The 19,084-nt window shown below is 44.8% G+C and overlaps 1 protein-coding gene across 1 annotated transcript; it reads left to right on the top strand.

The window, feature by feature from the left end:
- Nucleotides 1-12,366: 12,366 nt before the first annotated feature.
- On the top strand, nt 12,367-19,084 carry LOC118795186 (glucose-induced degradation protein 4 homolog). Its single transcript, XM_036553581.1, has 6 exons — nt 12,367-12,730; nt 13,617-13,676; nt 16,228-16,335; nt 16,851-16,952; nt 17,341-17,471; nt 18,104-19,084. Exons 1-6 carry the CDS (start codon nt 12,545-12,547, stop codon nt 18,165-18,167), a joined length of 651 nt encoding a protein of 216 aa, XP_036409474.1. The 5' UTR covers nt 12,367-12,544; the 3' UTR covers nt 18,168-19,084.

The following is a 19,084-nucleotide window of genomic DNA, read 5'->3' as shown; positions in this document are numbered from 1 at the left end:
TGTCATATCATTTGAGCAAGGTACTTGTATTGGATCACTTCTGTGAAAATCTGTGTAAAGGGATAATTCATTGCCCTTGTTAAAGGTGGCTTAGCAAGCAACATTGACTGACTTTGATTGGTGAAGGACAATTACCAGTGTAGCTGTAAGCTGCTGGGGCTGACTTCAGAGTGCAGCGGTACATTTTTGATGCCTGCAAAATCAATTATTTACGCTGATCGTTTTTCTTTCAGCTGGCTCCACCCCAATGGTCTGCAACAAGTGAACACAAAGTCATCTTTCCTCGCTCCTATCTCTTGTTTCTCCTTGCTACCTTTGTGGCGTCTGCTTTTGTACCTTTCAAAAAGGGCAGCTACAAGCAAAAAGTGACATCCCCTCAAAGATGACCTCGCTGAGACTTTTTGAACACTTCAAGAATTCAGTGGGCAAGGAACAATCTGAAGAAGTCTACAGACATGCAATGTGCCTATGAAACTGTATAAAGCAGCAGTGGATGGTTTCCCACTCAAGCACAGTTCTGGCTTCCAGACGCAGAATATCTGTCTTAATAATGTTGCTTAATCTGTTTCATTGGCCACTGCCTGCACACTGACAAGACGGCTGACATGGATTGCACTGCAGACATTACCTAAATATATAGCCATTGAGCATCCTGGGATGTAAGCCTGCAGCCCATGCTTTTGGGAGGGCTGGAGGTCCTGTTGCAGGGGAAATGCAAGGCGGCATCAGGTCTGGGACACCGTGTCCCCGGGCTTTCAATGGAACCCACAAAAAGACAGAGCATTCCCCAATACCAGAGTGAGGGGGGCAGAGAGGTCAGAAAGGGAGAGAAAGAGACAAATAGAAGTAGAGGAGAGGGGAGAGAGTGAGAGGAAGAAAGGGAGGGAGGGGAGAGAAAGCAGCCTGAAATCCTTATCTTTCCCCCAAACACTTGTTTCCCTGTTAACAGAATGGCCTTTTATGTCAGCTGTTCAATTCCCATATTTCAGGAGTGCATTTCAAGAGGTGCAAGAGGGTTCCCTTGACACGCAGGGTCCTCTGTGGCTCTCTTATGCTGAGGTGAAGAGGCTGGCAGATCCCAGAAAAACACTAACACTCACTGTCCCCAGGCAAGTATTAACTTTTCATTGTTAGCGCTGCTGTCTTCATGGGACTCTGTCCCAGCTGGAATGGTAGTCATAAAGGAGTGAGGCATAACATAACTTGGTAGGAAACACTACACACAAACAAGCACAGTCACAAATGCACACACATCTTCACACAACCTGCAACAGTAAATAGAAAACACTGCAATCATGATTTACATGTGTTTATGGCTTGATCATACCTTATTATGGATGAGTTTCTTATATTTTCAATTCGAAAATGAACACGAGTACTACTGTATCATATCATGAAAATATTTATTTTCTCCAAATCATTCTCTAAGACACAGTGACTTTGGTACACACTTGCTCCCTGACACATGTAAAATATATCTACGCTTCATTTCAGTAGTTGACGTTTTGTATTCACTTACATGCTGTACTATATATTGTATGATACTGCACATAAGAGTACAACAGACAGCACAGCAGAGCACTGACTATTTTTTCCCTACCTATTCTCATTCTAAATGTCAAAACGCTAAAAGTTCCAGAGAAAAAACTCAAACTGGTCTGCACCGACTAATGCTCTTCCCTCATACTCTACCCACGGTTGCTGAAATGATCAATGAACATTGCACTAACTAACAGTTTTACTGCCTTCTTGGTTGAACTCTCCCTCCTCCCCTACTTCTTCCTCTCCTCTTCTCTAACCCATTTGGTTACATTGTTCTTCAAGAATGAAGGGTTCACCTGTGGCCTCTTTTACTCATGCTAATTGAACAGTTCAGCAATTTGAGTGTGTAAAGGCGAAGTGTGAATGAGAGAAAACAGGAATTAGAGTTTAATATTTGCAACAATGTGTTCCCTGTGTGAACACAGGAGATTTCATCATGGAAGCTGTGCTGTAGGAGTGAACTGGAATTTTTATGGAATTGCAATAGGAGTGAATACAAGTAAAATGTGCTAAAGCTTTGGAGAAGTGCTTCAAGATTTTTATTGATGAATGTCAACTTCTGATCTTGGTGCGTATACTTCCTGCCAGAGTTTGTAAACAATTGAGAAAAACTGTGATCCACAGCAGCTTTGTGAAGCTTCTCACAACAGGTTCAAATGATTAGCTGAGCTTCAGCACCCAGTCCACGCTGACTGGAACAGGGCACTGGGGTCACGACCAATCATGTACAAACGTACAAAGAGACACAACACCCCCGACAGGGCAATCTCTGTGTGTGTAGGGACAACGCAGGGGTCACCCATGACTCCTCCCTCATCACAAAACTGCAGGTATTGGTTAGAGGTCTCAGGTCAGTCAGCCAGCTGTCCTGTCATGACTGTAAACACCGAGGACAAGTTGACAGAGGGAGATAAGGGACTCCTGAAATGTGTGAAAATAGAGCTCTGGCGGATCCTTTGCACTCCTCTGCTGGTGAAATCCTGCTTCACTGGGACTTGGCTTCTGTCCCAAAGGGTCGAGCACATGAAAGACAGAAATAAAATGGCACATTTTTCAATCTTGCCTTTTTGCATCTCACATCATTTGAGAGACAGCCTTAGTGTGCCGGAGATGATTAGATTCTGAGTTATTTTTAGAATTAATGATCTGTTCAGCTGACAGCCTCACCCAAGGCTACCTGTGCACCTGTGCATTGACAATGTATCCTCTGTGCACCTGGGTGTTTATTGGTTAAGTGCCTTGCTCAGGGGCACAGCGCCGGTGCACCACCTGGGAGTTGAACCTGCAACCTCTGGGTTCCCAATCTGGCTTCGTTAAGCCACAGAACCCTGAGGGAGACTGTATCATGCATTCACACCCCCATGATCAAGACTGTGAGAGAACGTTCTGAAGGACAGGATCTACAGGTGAGAGAGGGATCAATGCAGACACAAATGTCTGGTCAGGTATCAGGTAGCAGCCATCAATAATGAAGGCAAACCTCACCGTTCAGGTCAAGGAAGGGGAACAGAGGGTGCGGCCTAGACTACTAAAATCCCTCCCAAGGTTATGCTGCAGGTGTGTGACTTCGATTTGGTGGCTGCTTTCACTGAAGATCTTGTTTTTTGTCATCCGAGCCATTCTAAAGAGGCATCTCTACATTCTCCTTAGAACCTGGACAGTACATCAGCCTGTTCCACTGTAAGCAGCAGCCTCATTTGACAGTGAGAGAGGCTGGTCAACACAGTAGTGGTAAACTGAGTATGTGCATCTTAAAGTGACAACAGCAAAATAAGGCAGTTATCGTTTTTCAGATAATGATTCCAGTTTAAGGACGTTTTGCTGTTACGTCAGCAGTGTGGCATAGTGGTAAGGAGCCAACCAAAAGTTTGCCGGTTTGATTCCCTGCTGAGCACTGCTGTTGTACTCTTGGACAAGGTCCTTAACTCAGAATTGCCTCAGTAAATAATATAGCTGTATAAACGGGTAACATGTAACAAACTATAATCTATGTAAGTCGCTCTGGATAAAAGCATCTGCTAAATGCCAATAATGATATGCAATGTAATGTACTTCCTCATTTGTAAGCTCTTGCCAAACCAGACACCAAAATCCAAACAACCCTGAAGATACACATCAAGGCTCAGGCAGATAAGATGCACGCAGGTGTATGCAGATGACGGACAATGCTGGCCCTAAGTGGGGAGTGCATGAGGGAGGTGTAGCACGTGAGCAGAGACAATCAGTCGCACCTGGCTTTCAGGCTGGGTGGCGGTCGGGGTGGGGGTGGCGGAGAGGAGGAGCAAACAGAAGCCGCTGGTGCACAGAGGGCTTCATTAACCGTGATTGGATCAGCTGGGACCTCTGCCCGTCCCAGGCAGGGTGCTTATCCAGCCTCCATCTGCCTGCTCACCCCGGGTGGGGGATGTGGTAGGGGTGGGGGATGTGGTGGGGGGGGGGGGGGGGGTGTAAAGCACAGAGAACACCCCCACGCCTCCTCTGAGGACACCCACATGCCCTCCACAGGCTCTGGGGCCAAATCTATCTCCCAGGTTTGAGGACCATGAGGAGCAAGACAGTAAGAGACTTATTATTATGAGAATGTGCATGCATGCGCTTGTACACACACACACACATGCACTGCAATCACATACAGGCAATAACCTCATACACACAAAACACTCAAACACATACACACACACAGGCACACAGAGAGGCAAACACACACATCCACCACACAAACATATTCACCCAAACACACACACACATGCACAAGCATCCCATTTCAACGCAATGGGCCTCACACACTTATAGTGGCAGAACATAAAGCTCTGTAAAGATCCACATTGTAATGCACACACCGTAACCACTTGCCAGCTAAGGGAATAGGAGGAGCCAGAGAGAGCTACTCTGAACATCCACTGGCTTTGAGAGGGAGGCTTCAGTGCATATCAGAGGAGCCCTGTCACACCACCCCCCACAGCTGACAGGTAATGATGAGAGGTAATGATGTGAGCGCACGTGGTCACAGGGAATTATGGGCAGCAGAACGGAAAGCACACCTTTGACTGCTATGGCAGTTTGCAGAGGCTCTAATTGGCCACATGGGTAAAGCTGCATGGATGGTGGTGGTTCTCTGGGTTCTGGAGTAGACTTTTTCAGCCTCATTTAAAAAGTCACGGTCACGCTGAAATGTGCTATTGATAAACAGCCACTCACTGACTCCTGAGAAAGCACCATATCTGACACAATTTCAAAATGAACATAACACATTAGCAAAAATTGCAATAGATATACAATTATGATTCATTTTGACATTTATTTTTCCATTTCACTATTAATGACATAAATTTATTTCAACGTTTATTTTTTGATTTTTATGTTACACTATTTTTGAGCACTGAAGCAAGATGAATACAGTCCTCCAATACGCTCACATGCAATGGCTTTTTCGCACTACAAGTCCCACAGTGCATCACAGTGAAGTGCGTGTCAGCTGGAGGATACGTTCTGCTGGGCGCTCCACTGATGTCATCTGAGCAACTTGCAGGTAGCTGACAACTCACAAGGTGCCTCAGAGTGGTGAGTTTCGGTATGCCTCATTCATGCACACATTAGTGAGTCATTAATCACCAATAAATAACTTAAATTAACTAACAAAAATAAATAAATAACAAAAATGAACACAGAAAATTGTACATTCACCAGCAGGGTAGAATTCCCAGCATGCAGCACCCTATCCATTAAGGCACGTTCCCCCACTCTACCACACTGTGAGCATTTGTTTGTGTTTTGGGGTGCACTGTAGATGGCAGAGGAGGGATTTTGGGTGCCATCACTGAGGTGAGGGTGTTCTAGGTGTGGTGCAGAGCATGGGAACTGTGGTTAATTAGAGAACTGAATGAAGTGGGTGTTTTGGCCAAAGGCCCCCTATAATGACGTCCCAGGGGTTAACAGGTGGGCAGGATGCGCTGTCCCCAGTGTACAGGTGTCAGCGGGACAGACGGTTCCATCCTACTTTCATGCCATTGAACACTGATGCCTGGACAGCACTACTTTTGGAGACAGATGGAGTCATCACATAATTGACTGGGGTCAGCGGGGATTACATTTTACACCAGCGCTATTCTCACGGTACAACACACCGTGAGGCTAGTTTTCAATCTATCTGTCAGTTGGGCATCACTGGCAGTGTGTGTAGCAACACTGTGAATTTGGACTAATTTACTTTATAATGTCATCGCTTCTTCACATTTTTGCATCCAAAAAAAAAAACACAGCAAAAGAAGACAACCTGTCTAAAGTATTATTTAAAAATATACATAAAATAATTTATAAAAAGTAATTGACCAAAAGTAATAAGAAAAGTAATTTATTATTTAATAATTACAGTCAGATTTGAAGATAGAAGACAATGTCAATCCCTCTGTTAAATATCTGGAGACGAACCTCCTGGCTTCTCAAAACTATTGAGAATGAATATATGTTTGTCCAATCACTAACAGGTAGGGCTGAACAGCAGCCCTTGAGTTTTAACAGGAGACTTTCCCTCAGCCAACATGGCCACAAACGCAATTGCATCAGATCTGCACATGGTGACATCAGACACCTCTGTGCTAACACCATAAATGGCTGCAGCTCAGTTCAGGTTAATTAGCTTCTCATGCACATGAGAAAAATATACATGTTAAAAATAGAAGCCCAGGTCTCCTGAGTGGCTCAGTCGGTAAAAGTACTCGTTCTGAGTGTAGACTGAATGCTACGGCCCGCTACTAGCCGACAGAGACAGGGAGCTCACAGGCAGAACACATTGGCTTTGTGGGTCCCATTAGCAACAGCGACCCCTGCTGGTCGATCAGGCGCCTATGGTCCATGTGCCAAAGCTGCATATGAAATGTCTTCCTCCGAAGACATTTCATATGCCTAGCTTGTGGACCGCAGTGCAAAAAGAGGCAGTGGCTGACATCATGTGTCTCAGAGGAGGGTACGTGCTTGTCCACGCCTTCCCAGATTGACAGTGGAGGTTGTGCAATGGGACCGAACCACGATGATAATAAATTGGGCATTCCACAATTCAGGGAATTGGCCATTCCAAATTGGGGAGAAAATGGAAAAAGGAAAAAAAAATATATATAGAAGCCCAACAGGGACACAAAGCTACTAAGACAGAACTATACAATGGAGTTTCTTTCAGATGAGCAGTTTCTGCAGGCTTCTGGCATGCAAGACAGGTTGAAGATACAACTCTAAAACAAGGCAGAAACAGGTAGCTGACTATGCCCTTGCTGTGTCTACAGTGGAAAGGTCCTCTGTCATAGAGGCTTATGTCCTTAATATTAGAACACCTGTCATCTGTACTTATTTTTGTTTTGTTTTTTGTCATGAGCTTGATCATAAAACATTCTCCTTGTAAAGAAAAAATAACTACTAGCTAGCTAGCTAGCAGACATTAAGTACTGATACAATGTGTTGATGTATTATATACACCAAATACTTGAAATGGGCAAGCTGAATAATGACCAAGTCACCTTTAATTTAGAGAAACGGGCAGGACCCTGTGTGATACGTCACTTAACCAGAGCAGCACAGTCCTCCTGGCACCATGGTTACAGTGGGTTTGGCAGGGGGTGGCATACCAAAGGCCCTGGCAGCCTGGTATCGGTACGTGCCAAGCTCAGAAAGCTCTCATGACTGCCAGCCTGTGTCTCTGAAGAGGTGAATGGGCACAATTCAAATGCCAACAGAAGCAAAACTGCAACTGATCTCAAAGACAGACAGACAGTTCTCCTTCCCATTTGCCAGTTTCCCTGTTTGCAAGTCACAGTTTGTCCATTAGTTGTCTAGAAAACATCAGCTTTATCCACCCGTGTGTGTTACCTGCATGAATGTTGAGGCTGAGATACTGACTTGTGTAGCCTTGTAAAGAGAGTATGACTAAAGTATGTACACACTCCATGGCAGTGCAACTGCCATGATACAAACCTGTGCCATTAAAGATTGCACTGTCTAATCTTAATGTTGCATGTGAATAATTTAAGGTTGTACATCCTTTTCCAACACTTCTTCCAATTGCGGTAATGTTGGCACTACATTTCAAGGATGGCAGTAATGTTTTAGTATCTGTCCAGCTAAATGCTTTCCTTATTGAATTCACCTCTCTGGATAACAGCGTCTGCCAAATGATTAAATGTAAATGAAAATGTTTCATCCACACATTAATACATTTCAAACCATAAATTCGTACATTTGTACAACACATCCGTCCCTTACAGTCAGCTTCCCGCATTGACTTATTTTGCATAAATTTATTCCTGCCACCTGGCCTGCCTGTTAGCCTAATCAGCATATGTACCCTGAGCCCAGCGGTGTTCAAACGTCTGAGGGTTCAATCTCCAGCTACATCCTGTGGTCTCTAAACATGGCATGCACTCAATGTCAGCGCGTCCATATAGGCAAACTAGGCAATTGCCTAGGGCGGCACTTTGGCAAGGGTGGCAAAATGTGGGCCAACGAGAGGTCAGCTATTGCTGAGGAATGTGTCAATCATGCTGTACCTGCAGCCGCCTCCCTCCCCTGCCTCTCGCCCCCAGCTCTCATGAGCCATGACTGAGGATAAGGAAAGCAGCATGTCTAAACGACTGAAATTATCTGCCTGCGAATATAAAAAGAGGAGACTATTATAGGAGCAAGCACTCCAAAAACAGAGGGATTTGTTGTTAAAATATCTTGATCCCTGCATTCCCGGGAGTGTTAGCAACACTTTGAGCACACTAGCGTTGCACTAGACTATTTGCGTTATGTGTATGGCATATTGGCTTTTGTGTGTTGGTGCTGGTATGGTACGTTGCAAATAGAGGGGCGGCATAATTGCTTTTCGCCTTGAGCAACATAAGTACATGCGCCAGTCCTGCATGCACTGCCGCTCAGCACTCAGCATTAGAACAAATTTATTGTAGGTAAGGACCCTGTGACCGACTGGCATCCTCACTAAAGGAGGGACTTGTACTGCAGCCATTTCACACTCCAGCCATTTCACACTCCACCCCTATGAGCTTGTGGCTAACTTGCAAGGGCCTTTTTTTTCCACCTTTTAAAATTCTGGCTTCAACCCTGTAAATGCACCCCCACCCACCCATTTCCTACCTTGTGTGAAAGGGGCCAGTGTACATAATGATGAGAGAGACAAATTAATTAGGGGGGTTAATTAGAGGACTTCCTTCTAAAGTGATCAAGTGCTATTAAATACCCCTCAATTTCATGGTGCTTTAAGCATCCTTTCTCCTCAAATTTCAGAAGCACAGCTTCACTGAGGTTTTGGGAAAGGGGCGCCGGGGGACGGACAACCCCCCTGTCATCTCTCCTCCACCCCCAAACCTCCCCATAAAAAAATGGTCAGTGTGCTCTGAAACCTCTTGTCTCTGTTGAAGAGGTGCAGACAGAACAGCGTCTAAGGGTTCTGGTAATTAATTGCTAGCTTGAGGGATAGAGGGACACTTCACATAGCTTGTGAATGCTGGATTTTCACCATCCATTGTTAGACCAGGGAACAATGGCACACTTACTTGCTTCAGCTATGGTACATGGCATGAAAAAATGAAGGAAGAAATACTAAAAAACCGGTATTAGGGCTTTGCTTCTTTTTCCAGTCTGCTTTGCTAGCATGTATTGTTTGTGTCTATTTTCTCACAGAAAGTCTTCTTTTAATTAATTCTATGGTCCCCTCTTTTCTCTGCATAGTAACGCTGTAGGAATTAAACTAGCTCCAACTACCCAGTGATTTATCATCAGTGGAACTTTGCTTGAATTTAAGTTTTGTAATCATCCTTTTTTGATACAGTTCATGGTCTGGTGTAGTCAGTGCAGTCCTGTGTATGATAAGCCACTATGCATCTGTGTCTATGGGTGTGTGTATGCCTTTGTTCATTGTTTGTGTGTTGTGTGTGGGGGTGTGTGAGTATGTGTGTGGGTGTTTGTTTCAGTGGCAACAGGCAAGCTGCAAAAAGCAGACAGCTTACATTTAAACCCAAAATGGTTCTGAACCTGTTTTTCATGATCAACAAGCTGGCCAGTTTCAGTGAGGATTACCCATCAGTTGCAAACTGCTTTTTAATTAACTGTGACTAATGTGGTAGTATCATCTTTTATTAATCATGCACAGCAATCAAAACATTTTTAGGTAATAATTAAATACAGGCAAACTATTTCCCCCATCACACACACACACACACCTTAGCTCACCAGTGGCCAACTGGGGCATGTGTATGAGAATGTATGTTTGTACATGTGCGCTTATGTGTATATGATGTGTTTGTAAGTATATCTGTGTGTGTGTGGTGGATGTACGTGTATGTGCCTGATGTGTGTGTGTGTGTGTGACCCATGTAGTGGAAAGAGGGGATGCAAAGAGAGGGGAACATAGAGGAGACACAACATTGCTCCACACACAGTCTTTTACTGGCGTACTAGGTCACACAACAGTTCAGTGTGAGCAGTGAAATCCTAGAGCTCCCTCTGTTGGCTATCTAGTGTAGTAACTGCATTATTTAAAAAGTCACTGCTTCAAAATAGCCTGCTGGATCACTTGGAAGACCTCTGACACGGGCTTTCAGGTGTAATGTGTTTGTGTGTCAGCCCACCAGATAATAACTGCCCTCTCCACTGTCTTCACATTCTGTGATACTCCCCCGTTCCTCTGATCAGAGTGGTAGCATAAGGTTACCCAGTTCTTCTACATGAAAATTCTCTGGTCCCCCTCCTACGCATCTCTCCATCTTCTCTTCTGCATATCATACTGTGACTGTTCCTAACCCTACTACACTGTATAGTACATTGATTTCCACCACCCATCAGGATATATTGGGAGCTTTCTGGAGTCATAATCTCTGCTCACCTCCTACTAAGAGGAGGGAAGCTCATCAATTCCATTGAGAGACTTCAACATCCAACTAGAGAGATCCCATACAACAGGCCTCCTCCCCTTGCACCACTCGTTTGACCTCCACCTGCAGTGGTCACCCTTTGCACACCAGCTGGACCTTATGTGCAGCACCACACTTCTCATGTTGACCCCACACCCCATTTCCATGCGCATGAGTGGCTGTTGTCTTTTTCAGATTCTTCTGAACCCCTCCCAGCTGTGACCACCCCCACAGCCACCTAACACTGCAGCCTGTGTAGCCTCCTTCTCCCTGTGCCTTATACTACTAATGCATCTGCCCTCCCATCTGTTGAGTCATTTTGACATGTTTCTGCTGCTGGTTCTGTAATATCCACACCTCTGATCTGACTACCTTGTCATACTGAAGCCAGGCTACTTTTTCTTTTTCCCATAAGTGCTTGCAGACTCTAAAACCAATCAGTATAATACAATGGAATGCCGCTGCTCAGCTGCAGCTTCCTCAGCCTTGCAAAAAAAAATCCATCTCACCACTCCTGATCTCCCTCCAATAGCTACTGGTAATATCTAGTGTCTAGTGTCAATAATAAAATAATACTGGTGCTAGCCCAATGAGACAGTGATGGAAATGGCTCCTCCATATCCAAAAGCAATCAACAGACTTTACATACCAGCCAGGCTCTGCTCTAAGACATATATTAGCCCCATATAGCAGTGCATATTAACACTGAAATTAACTGAAATGTGTATTAACTGAAATGTGTTAGCCATTCAATCAAGATAGTGAGCAATGTCAAATACAGCTTCAAACATTGAACTAGTGATTATTCATCCATCACCTGAACTATAAATTTGGTACTAAATCTGAATAACTAACTGGGTGATGAAAACGTGATAAGGGCAAATGGTTGCCAACACCTTTAATTAAAAATGTATAAATAACTAACTATAAGTAACTCACCCATCAAGATGCACTTACCATTCTTTGTCAGAAATGAGCTGAAGTCCATATATGTCTGATCCACAATAAATTGGCAATACCCTGAAATGATGTAACCATGCAAAATGACAGCTGCCAAGCTGTGCTCTGGCTAGAAAGTATCCAAGTATTCGATGAGCACAAGAAGCTAACATCAGTGAATACATTCATTCTCAGGTCTGTAGATGCAGGACATTCAAGAAGGCAACTAATAAATTACTGATACCTCTTGGAAATATAAAGACCAGCCATGACTTCCCATTCAAATTGTGATATCAGCCATGCTGTTGTGTGATGGCATAGATCATCTACGATTTTTAGGCTTTGACATTACAGAGGAAGTTGTCCTAACAACAGGAAAATTGAAATACTGGAAAAATGAAGTTAGGATAAGGCACATGGGATGAGGGTTCTACTGCCTTCACATCATAAATGATTGAACCAAAGGAAAGCAAAGGAAGAATTTCATTGTACAGGGAACTTGTTTCTTTACTGTGCATATGACAATAAACTTTGAACTTTGAATCAGATTGCCATGCAACAAGCTAGAACTATCACTGAGTCAAGCTTCACAAATATCTAGCTAATCCTTACTCCCATTGGACGTTTCTGGTGACAAGAATGAAAGGAAATAGAATAAAGAGAGGAGATATAATAAATATCAATCAAAATGTATGTTATAGACAAGTGGAATATTTTTCTTAAGTAAAAGGAATGCACCCTCATATTATTAAATGCTCCCAGGAGATGTATTACAAAAGGACAAAACATTTCAATCTATTTTTATCTCGTGTAATGCACTCTGTGAAGTGAAGTTCATTAGGCGGAGTTAATGAGGAAAAGTACTGGCCTTTTTTGGACATACAAGTCCCAGCAAGCTTTTCGGTGGACAAACCAATAATCTTTAAGTTTAATTGGCGGATGAATTCCCTCATCCAATAGGGGAAGCCAATGATGCCGCGTAACATCGCCCAGGTCCCCTGCCACAGGTTTCAGGGACCCTGAACGCCGCCGCTGGCTGCCCGGGGAGGATTTGTAAGCCAAGGAACCACCTCGCCCGTGGTGCCCCTGTCCCCAATCCACTTTTTCTTCTCTTTGGGGCGCATTTCGTTTGCGATCGGGGCTGTCCCCGCACAAAGCGGGTAAACATGCCGGTGCGTACCGAGCGCTGCAGTAACTCCACGGCCTACGCATCCTCGGCCTCTCTTATCCCGCCACCCCCGATCAACGCGCAGCAGCCCGGCGTTGCTACATCTCTCCTGTACAGCGGTTCTCAGTTTCGAGGGCACCAGAAGAGCAAAGGGAACTCTTACGACGTTGAGGTTGTTCTGCAGGTTAGTCTGAATAAGTGTCGAGCCAAAAATGTCTTGGTAACGAGCTAGGTATGTGGTTAGCTAGCTGCCAAGCTAAAGAAAGATAGACTAGCTGCCCCAGTGCTGACATCTTTTCGTTCTGGCGTAAAATTCTCTGATTCGCTGCGATAAGAATTCCACAAGCACACCCCATGGCACAATAAACATGCGTAACATGCACTTTGGCAAGCCGTTTTTAGCGTTCTTGCTTGCTAATTAGCTAGTTATTTAACTAGCTGTATCTGGCTTGCTAATTTCGATCGTTGTGTTTTGGCTAACATTACATACGTGTTTTAATCAGTGTTGACAGTGACGTTAACCAGCTAGTCCAGTCCACTCTGTCAGTCAAGTGTTCAGTGTGATTACGCAGTTAAAACTGTCTTAAAACGATTCATTACCTCATAAACTGACAGCAAACAGGTAACAGGCAACAGGTTAACTCGTTAGCTCATTGGGCAGTTACATGTTTTGAAATGCTGCTGCTTGGGTAGCTACTTGCTATCTGCTCGCTGGCTACTTCGATGTTGACAGGCTAGCTAGGAAAATGCGAGATGTCGGCCATTACTTATTACGAAACTGAATTGTTTGTGACATTCTGGTCTCCGTAGCCGGTCACAAGAAGTTCAACAAGTCGCTTTTTGTTCTGTGGGTAGTTTGCATCGATGTATGGGCCATTTCTTTAAGAAGGCAATTGTCCATGTTTACAACAGTATAGCTAGCTGGCTAGACAACAGCAATCGGTCTCAAGCAGTTGAAGTGTAGTAGTCTCCAGAAATGGCACAAGATTAGGGCAAGATCGACTCCGTTCAACCCGAACGCCCGGCTCTTAAACACATATCAAGTGACCGTGTTCCGTTTTCTTTCGCAGCATGTGACTATGGAGGACTCATATCTCTGCGGTTACCTCAAGATCAAAGGGCTGACAGAGGTGAGGTCTAATCGAAGTGCTCCCCTGACAGTTTTTTTGGTCGCACATTACTTCACACCTCAGGACAAAATGGGGTGGTAACACGGTAAAAATCAGTTAATGTTTCCATTTTAACGTACGGATGCCCAAAATTCGCCCAGACAGCATGCCGTTGGTCATGCAAAAACAAAGATGGGAGTTCAACTGAAATTAGATTGCAGTGGAGTTGTAAAGTGCTACTTTACAGCTCCACTCCACGTTTTTACAGTTTTAAAGAGTTGATCGGTGCAGGCTTAATGCTCAGATTATGAAATTTTCCGCTTTTACCTCTCCTGAAGAGAGAGAACTGTAGCACATGTCTGTTTTCAATTTCAAGTTTGAACTTGTGATATATTTAGAGTGTCCTTGATTTTGAAAGGTGTCCTCAAAGTGCTTCCACAAGGCTCTGTGTGTTCTGTGGTAATGGTGTGCATTCTGTCTGTGCTTAGATGATGATTGTCTCATGTTCTGAACTGCTTTCCTCAGAACCTCTTTTCATAGCAGCATTTGATTTAGGAATAAGGATTTAGGTAAGAGTCTATGGTACACAGTGCTTTTTAGTAAAGTCTTCAGGACTATAAGAAAGGTTCATCATGCCCAGTCTCCCATCAGGCCAGTAGTAGCTGGCCATTGATGCCAGGGACAATTGCACCAAAAAGGTGCACCTCACCCCCACCCTGTCCCAAGGGCATCCCATGATTCTAGCTCAGCCCGCTCTGCTGACATGACAAGACATGATACCTGTGTCTAAAAGGGGTCTAGATTCATTTGTTCTTCCGCACTCTGTGTTTATATCCCAAAACAAGTTATCTGATTGGCTGTTGTCCTGTCAGTCATGCATGCCTCTGGGCAAGGGCAGGGACAGGTTTAAGTGCCAGGAAATGTAGCTGTTCCCTTTGGCCCATGGCTCAGAAAGGTCACTCTATCACGAGCAGGCACCGCTTCAAGACTGAACCATTATGACATGGTCTCCCAAGTAAACAAAAGGGCAACTCTCTCTAAACTGAAGAACAAATATCCTGTTCTATGCCTATGTCTGTTGTCTGTCTGGTGAGTTACATCTAGTCGTCAGGTCTGTATTTATACAGAGTCACATAGGGTTCAGGCTGTAGTTACAGACAGGTTCATTCATTAAGATGGGCTCAGGTGATGCTTCAGTTTGCACAGGACTTGTTCTTCACCCCCTGCTGTTAGGGGGAAATGGAATGAGTGGATGTTTTGGTGGTAACCTACTCTATGGGTAGTTTGTCATTGGTTTGGGAGGAGGACAGGGTTATGACAAGGGTAAGTGGTTTAGATTGGGAGGAGGCAAAGGTTATGTTTAGAGGTGGGAGGAAGAAAGGGGTTACGGTAAGGATAAGTGTTTATTAAAGCTGGGAGGAGAATAGGGTTATTATAAGGGTAAGTGGTTGTGGTTAGGGTTGGGAGGAGGACAGGGTTATGGTTAGGGTGATTATTTGTGGCTAATGCTGGGAGGATGATTGGGTTTATGGTTATGGTAAGTGTTTGTGGTGAAGGTTGAGAGGAGAGTACGGTTATGGTTGTGGTGTGGGTTGGGAGCAGGATGTGCTTATGATTAGGTTTTAGTGGGGAATAGGATTACAGTTAGGATAACAGTCATGGTTGGCTGGAAGCACAGTGTTGTGGTGGGATGTGGTTGGGATTGTGGTTGTAGTGATATCATTAAGATCAGTGGTTAGGATTGGTTGAATGCACCCATCCATAATTGAGGTCGGTAGGATAATTAGGTTGTGGGTTAGAGTTAGGATTTGCACTACAGTTACAGTGAGCATTGGTGTCAAGGGGGGGGCATGGCATCTGTGGACAGAATCATTTTAAAAAAGAACTGCATTTTTGGACTAATCCGCTGGTCTGCAGAACCCCTTCCACAGCACATCTGAACCGTGTTCGTTACACTACATGACATTCATTTAGCAGACACTCTTATCCATTCTGTTATGCTGAACGCTAGACTTCCGTCACAATAGAACACAAGTGTATCCATCCGAGTTGAATGATCAAGAGTGTCAGACCAGGCCAACAACACTCCCAGACCAGTGAGTTTGAGCATAACACTATATAAGCCCTACCACAAGTTAACATGTGCAGCCTGACTAGACAAGGGAAGCCAAGTATACTACCATAAATCAGTCACTAGATCACAGAATGAAAAACACGTTGCAGTACTACATGTAAAATAAACAGCGAGTACTACAAGTAGCAGGTGTTAGGGACCAGGAATTGAGGTGGAACCGAGATGCAGTCTGAAATCCATGTCGGAAGATGGCCAGTGATTCCGCTGTCCTGACCCCCTTGACGAGTTCATTCCACCACTGAGTGACCAGTACAGCCAGGGATCATGTTTGGGAGGAGTGACCCCGTTGGGATGGGACAGTCAGTTGTCCCATGGTTGCAGAGGTGAAAGTACAGTGTTTTGGTGGGGTGGGATGTTCTTGTTCACGTGGCAGAAAAGAGCAGCGACGTGACCCCCGCTCACCTAGCTTCATGCGCTTGTCACTGTCCCTCCATGTAGGAGTACCCCACCCTCACCACGTTCTTCGCTGGGGAGATCATCAGCGAGAAGCGGCCCTTTCTAACCAGGAAGTGGGATGCGGATGAAGACGTGGACCGCAAACACTGGGTTTGTGCAGCTTTGCTTCGATGAACTGTGATGTCGTTCACCTCAAAAATCATTGATGGCTGTTCTGTATAAACTGCATATAGTCGTCCTTCAGCACATAGGTTATAGATCTCAGTGGAGTGTGAAATGAATTACTGGATAACTATGAAATGCTGAGTCTGTTAACATGTGCCAGTTCGTGCAGTGGCTGGGGGTAAAACTCCAACCAAAACCTTTTTATTGAATGAACGCCAGTCTCTAATTGTAGCCACATGTCCCCCTTTAATGAAAATTTTAACTGAAAGTTTGAATGGTTTTTCATTGAGCTGCTTGATATTAAAATTGTTGAACATGACATCTGAGTTCTCATTTAGCATCAGCTTATACAACATGCTTGCATAAAACCCAAATATAATGAAAATACATGCAAACAAGTAAGATGCAGCTCATACTCCAGTGCTCTCTGTGATTGTTTTCCATGTCCTGCTGAGTGCTGTGACCAGCCTTGTCAGTTTTAATGGCATTCTTATTTCCAGGGCAAGTTCCAGGCTTTTTACCAGTATGCCAAAACCTTCAACTCCGACGACTTCGACTACGAGGAACTGAAGAACAGCGACTATGTCTTCATGAGGTGGAAGGTCAGTTGACCCCCCCCCCCCCTCCCCCATTGTGAGGCCATGCCGTCTGAATCAAATCTGATAGGGTCAAACCAACCCCACCTGGCTTTTCATTGTGAGAGCCTGAAAGTGACATTGGATGTAACTACATTAAGTAGTGGGGTAGCTTCTAGGTTTTCACCATGACTCAACCCCTTTTGTGGGTGATGGATTTATTTTTAATTAAAAGCAGATGTTGCTTTTATTTCATCTTGTTGGTTAAAAATTGAAATCTGCAGATTGAAGAGGACATCCACAATTCAACTCTCTCCCCCCTCCTCCTTCTATATCTATTTCCCCTTCCTTCTCTCTTTCTTTCCCCCCCTCTGTCTTACCCTCAACATTTCTCTCTTCCTTTCCTCTCACACAGGAACAGTTCTTGGTCCCCGATCACACCATCAAGGACATCAGTGGCGCCTCCTTCGCTGGCTTTTACTACATCTGCTTCCAGAGGTCCACAGCCACCATAGAGGGCTACTACTACCATAGAAGTTCTGAATGGTAAATCATTAGTCCGTCATTGTCCCTCTATGTCCTCCAGCACGTAATGGAGACACTGATTTGGTTCTCCCCCTCATAGCTGTCCTCCTGTTGAAAGGGGTTGCATTTTATATGTAATGTTAGCAGATTAGGTTAATACTGTAGGGTATTGTGACCTGAACAGTGGCGGTTAGAGCACATCTTTCTGTACATGAGGTTTACAGGTTCCAGTCCTGGATCTCTCATGACCGTTCCACTCTCAGGCAATGAACAGTACATCAGAATTCAGCTACAGGCTTCCCAGCTGAGTACTTCTGTTTACAGGAAGTAAAACGGCAAAATCTGGAAGCTTGGGTATTTGCCACGCAAGCATTGCATTTTTTTACTGGCTTAGTAGTTGTCCCTGTCAAGGGGTACTTGTATACTTCACATTTTCCACCTTGTCTGTTTATATAGCTGGATATGTTGAGGCAATTCAGGCGATGCATGTTACTCAGGTGTACAATGACAGTGTGGCATCTGGGGTATCAGTGCTGCCACATTTGCGTTACAAGCCAAGCTCCTTCAGCACTTCACCTGTGGTTTAGTGAAAAAGATGCCGTACGCGCTGCTCTTGTCCTAAAATGTTCTCCTTTGCCCCCCTTCCCCCACAGGTACCAGTCCCTGAACCTCACCCATGTCCCCGAACACAGTGCCCCCATATACGAGTTCCGGTGACAGTCACGCCCCGGCACCGGTGGCAGAGGAGGATCTTCGGCACCGTCCCACAGAGGACGTAAAAGACAAAGGAGGCAAAAACGGCAAGAAAAAAAGAGACACAAACAAAATTGTCAAACCACGCCCTGGACATGCCGCTTTCTCTGAAAGGAGACGGGTGACAGATGGGCAGGAAGCCGAGCTGTCGACAGGCAGGCCCACCAGCAGGGGGCAGACTGGAGCAGGCATCATCGAGGGGCGGGGGGGATTTGCGGTGCTGTGTTTTCGTGCCGTTTCTCCTCCTCTAGTGTCAGCATCCATTTTCTTTTTAAGCTGCTTATGTTTTTACCTGTGCTCTCGTCACAGTCTCTCTGCATTTGTTTTTACAGTGGGGATTTTTCTTTGTTTCTTTCTTTCTCCTCATTACCCCCTCCTCATGTGAAAAACCAACAACTGCCAGGGGTGTACCTTTAGGTTTTCCTCCATATGGAAGGGTTAGCGGGAGGAGGCTAATGCTTAACATTTTAATACTTTTTTAACAAGCAAAAGAACACTGCCTGTTGGATCTACTGCCTTTGGGCTGCACAGAAGTCCAAAAGGCACAGGGGCCTTTATCTACCCCTCCACTGCCAAACTTATTTTATGAAGTTTTGCGTTTTTGCAAGAAAGCTGTGCAGGAAAGCAGCGATTTCCCGCTACACATGGTGTGGCAGAATAGCTCTTGGGAGAGCAACCCACGTGAGGTCTTTAAAATCCCCATGCTTTTAAAAGGTGGCTTTGGCGCCCTCTACAGAGCTTGGGAGCAGCTGCGGACGAGCTCGGCTAACAACTGCCCATGTGTGCTGGCAGGCATCCATGCCCAGTCTCGTTTCCAACGCAGCATCCCAACAGAGAGAATTGCAAAAGAGAGATGCACTGCAAGTCTCCTCCCCTCTGCT

The sequence above is a fragment of the Megalops cyprinoides genome, chromosome 19 (genome assembly GCF_013368585.1).
Source record: "Megalops cyprinoides isolate fMegCyp1 chromosome 19, fMegCyp1.pri, whole genome shotgun sequence".
Taxonomy (NCBI): Eukaryota; Metazoa; Chordata; class Actinopteri; order Elopiformes; family Megalopidae; genus Megalops; species Megalops cyprinoides.
The sequence above is the reverse complement of the archived record's forward strand: the minus strand, read 5'-3'. Positions and strand labels throughout refer to the sequence as shown.

Excerpts from the sequence above, each read along its gene's own strand:
- LOC118795186 (XM_036553581.1), top strand. The coding sequence starts at position 12,545 with ATGCCGGTGCGTACCGAGCGCTGCAGTAACTCCACGGCCTACGCATCC. Across the intron at positions 12,731-13,616 it reads ACGTTGAGGTTGTTCTGCAG|CATGTGACTATGGAGGACTC; the intron begins GTTAGTCTGAAT and ends TTTCTTTCGCAG. Across the intron at positions 13,677-16,227 it reads AGATCAAAGGGCTGACAGAG|GAGTACCCCACCCTCACCAC; the intron begins GTGAGGTCTAAT and ends CCCTCCATGTAG.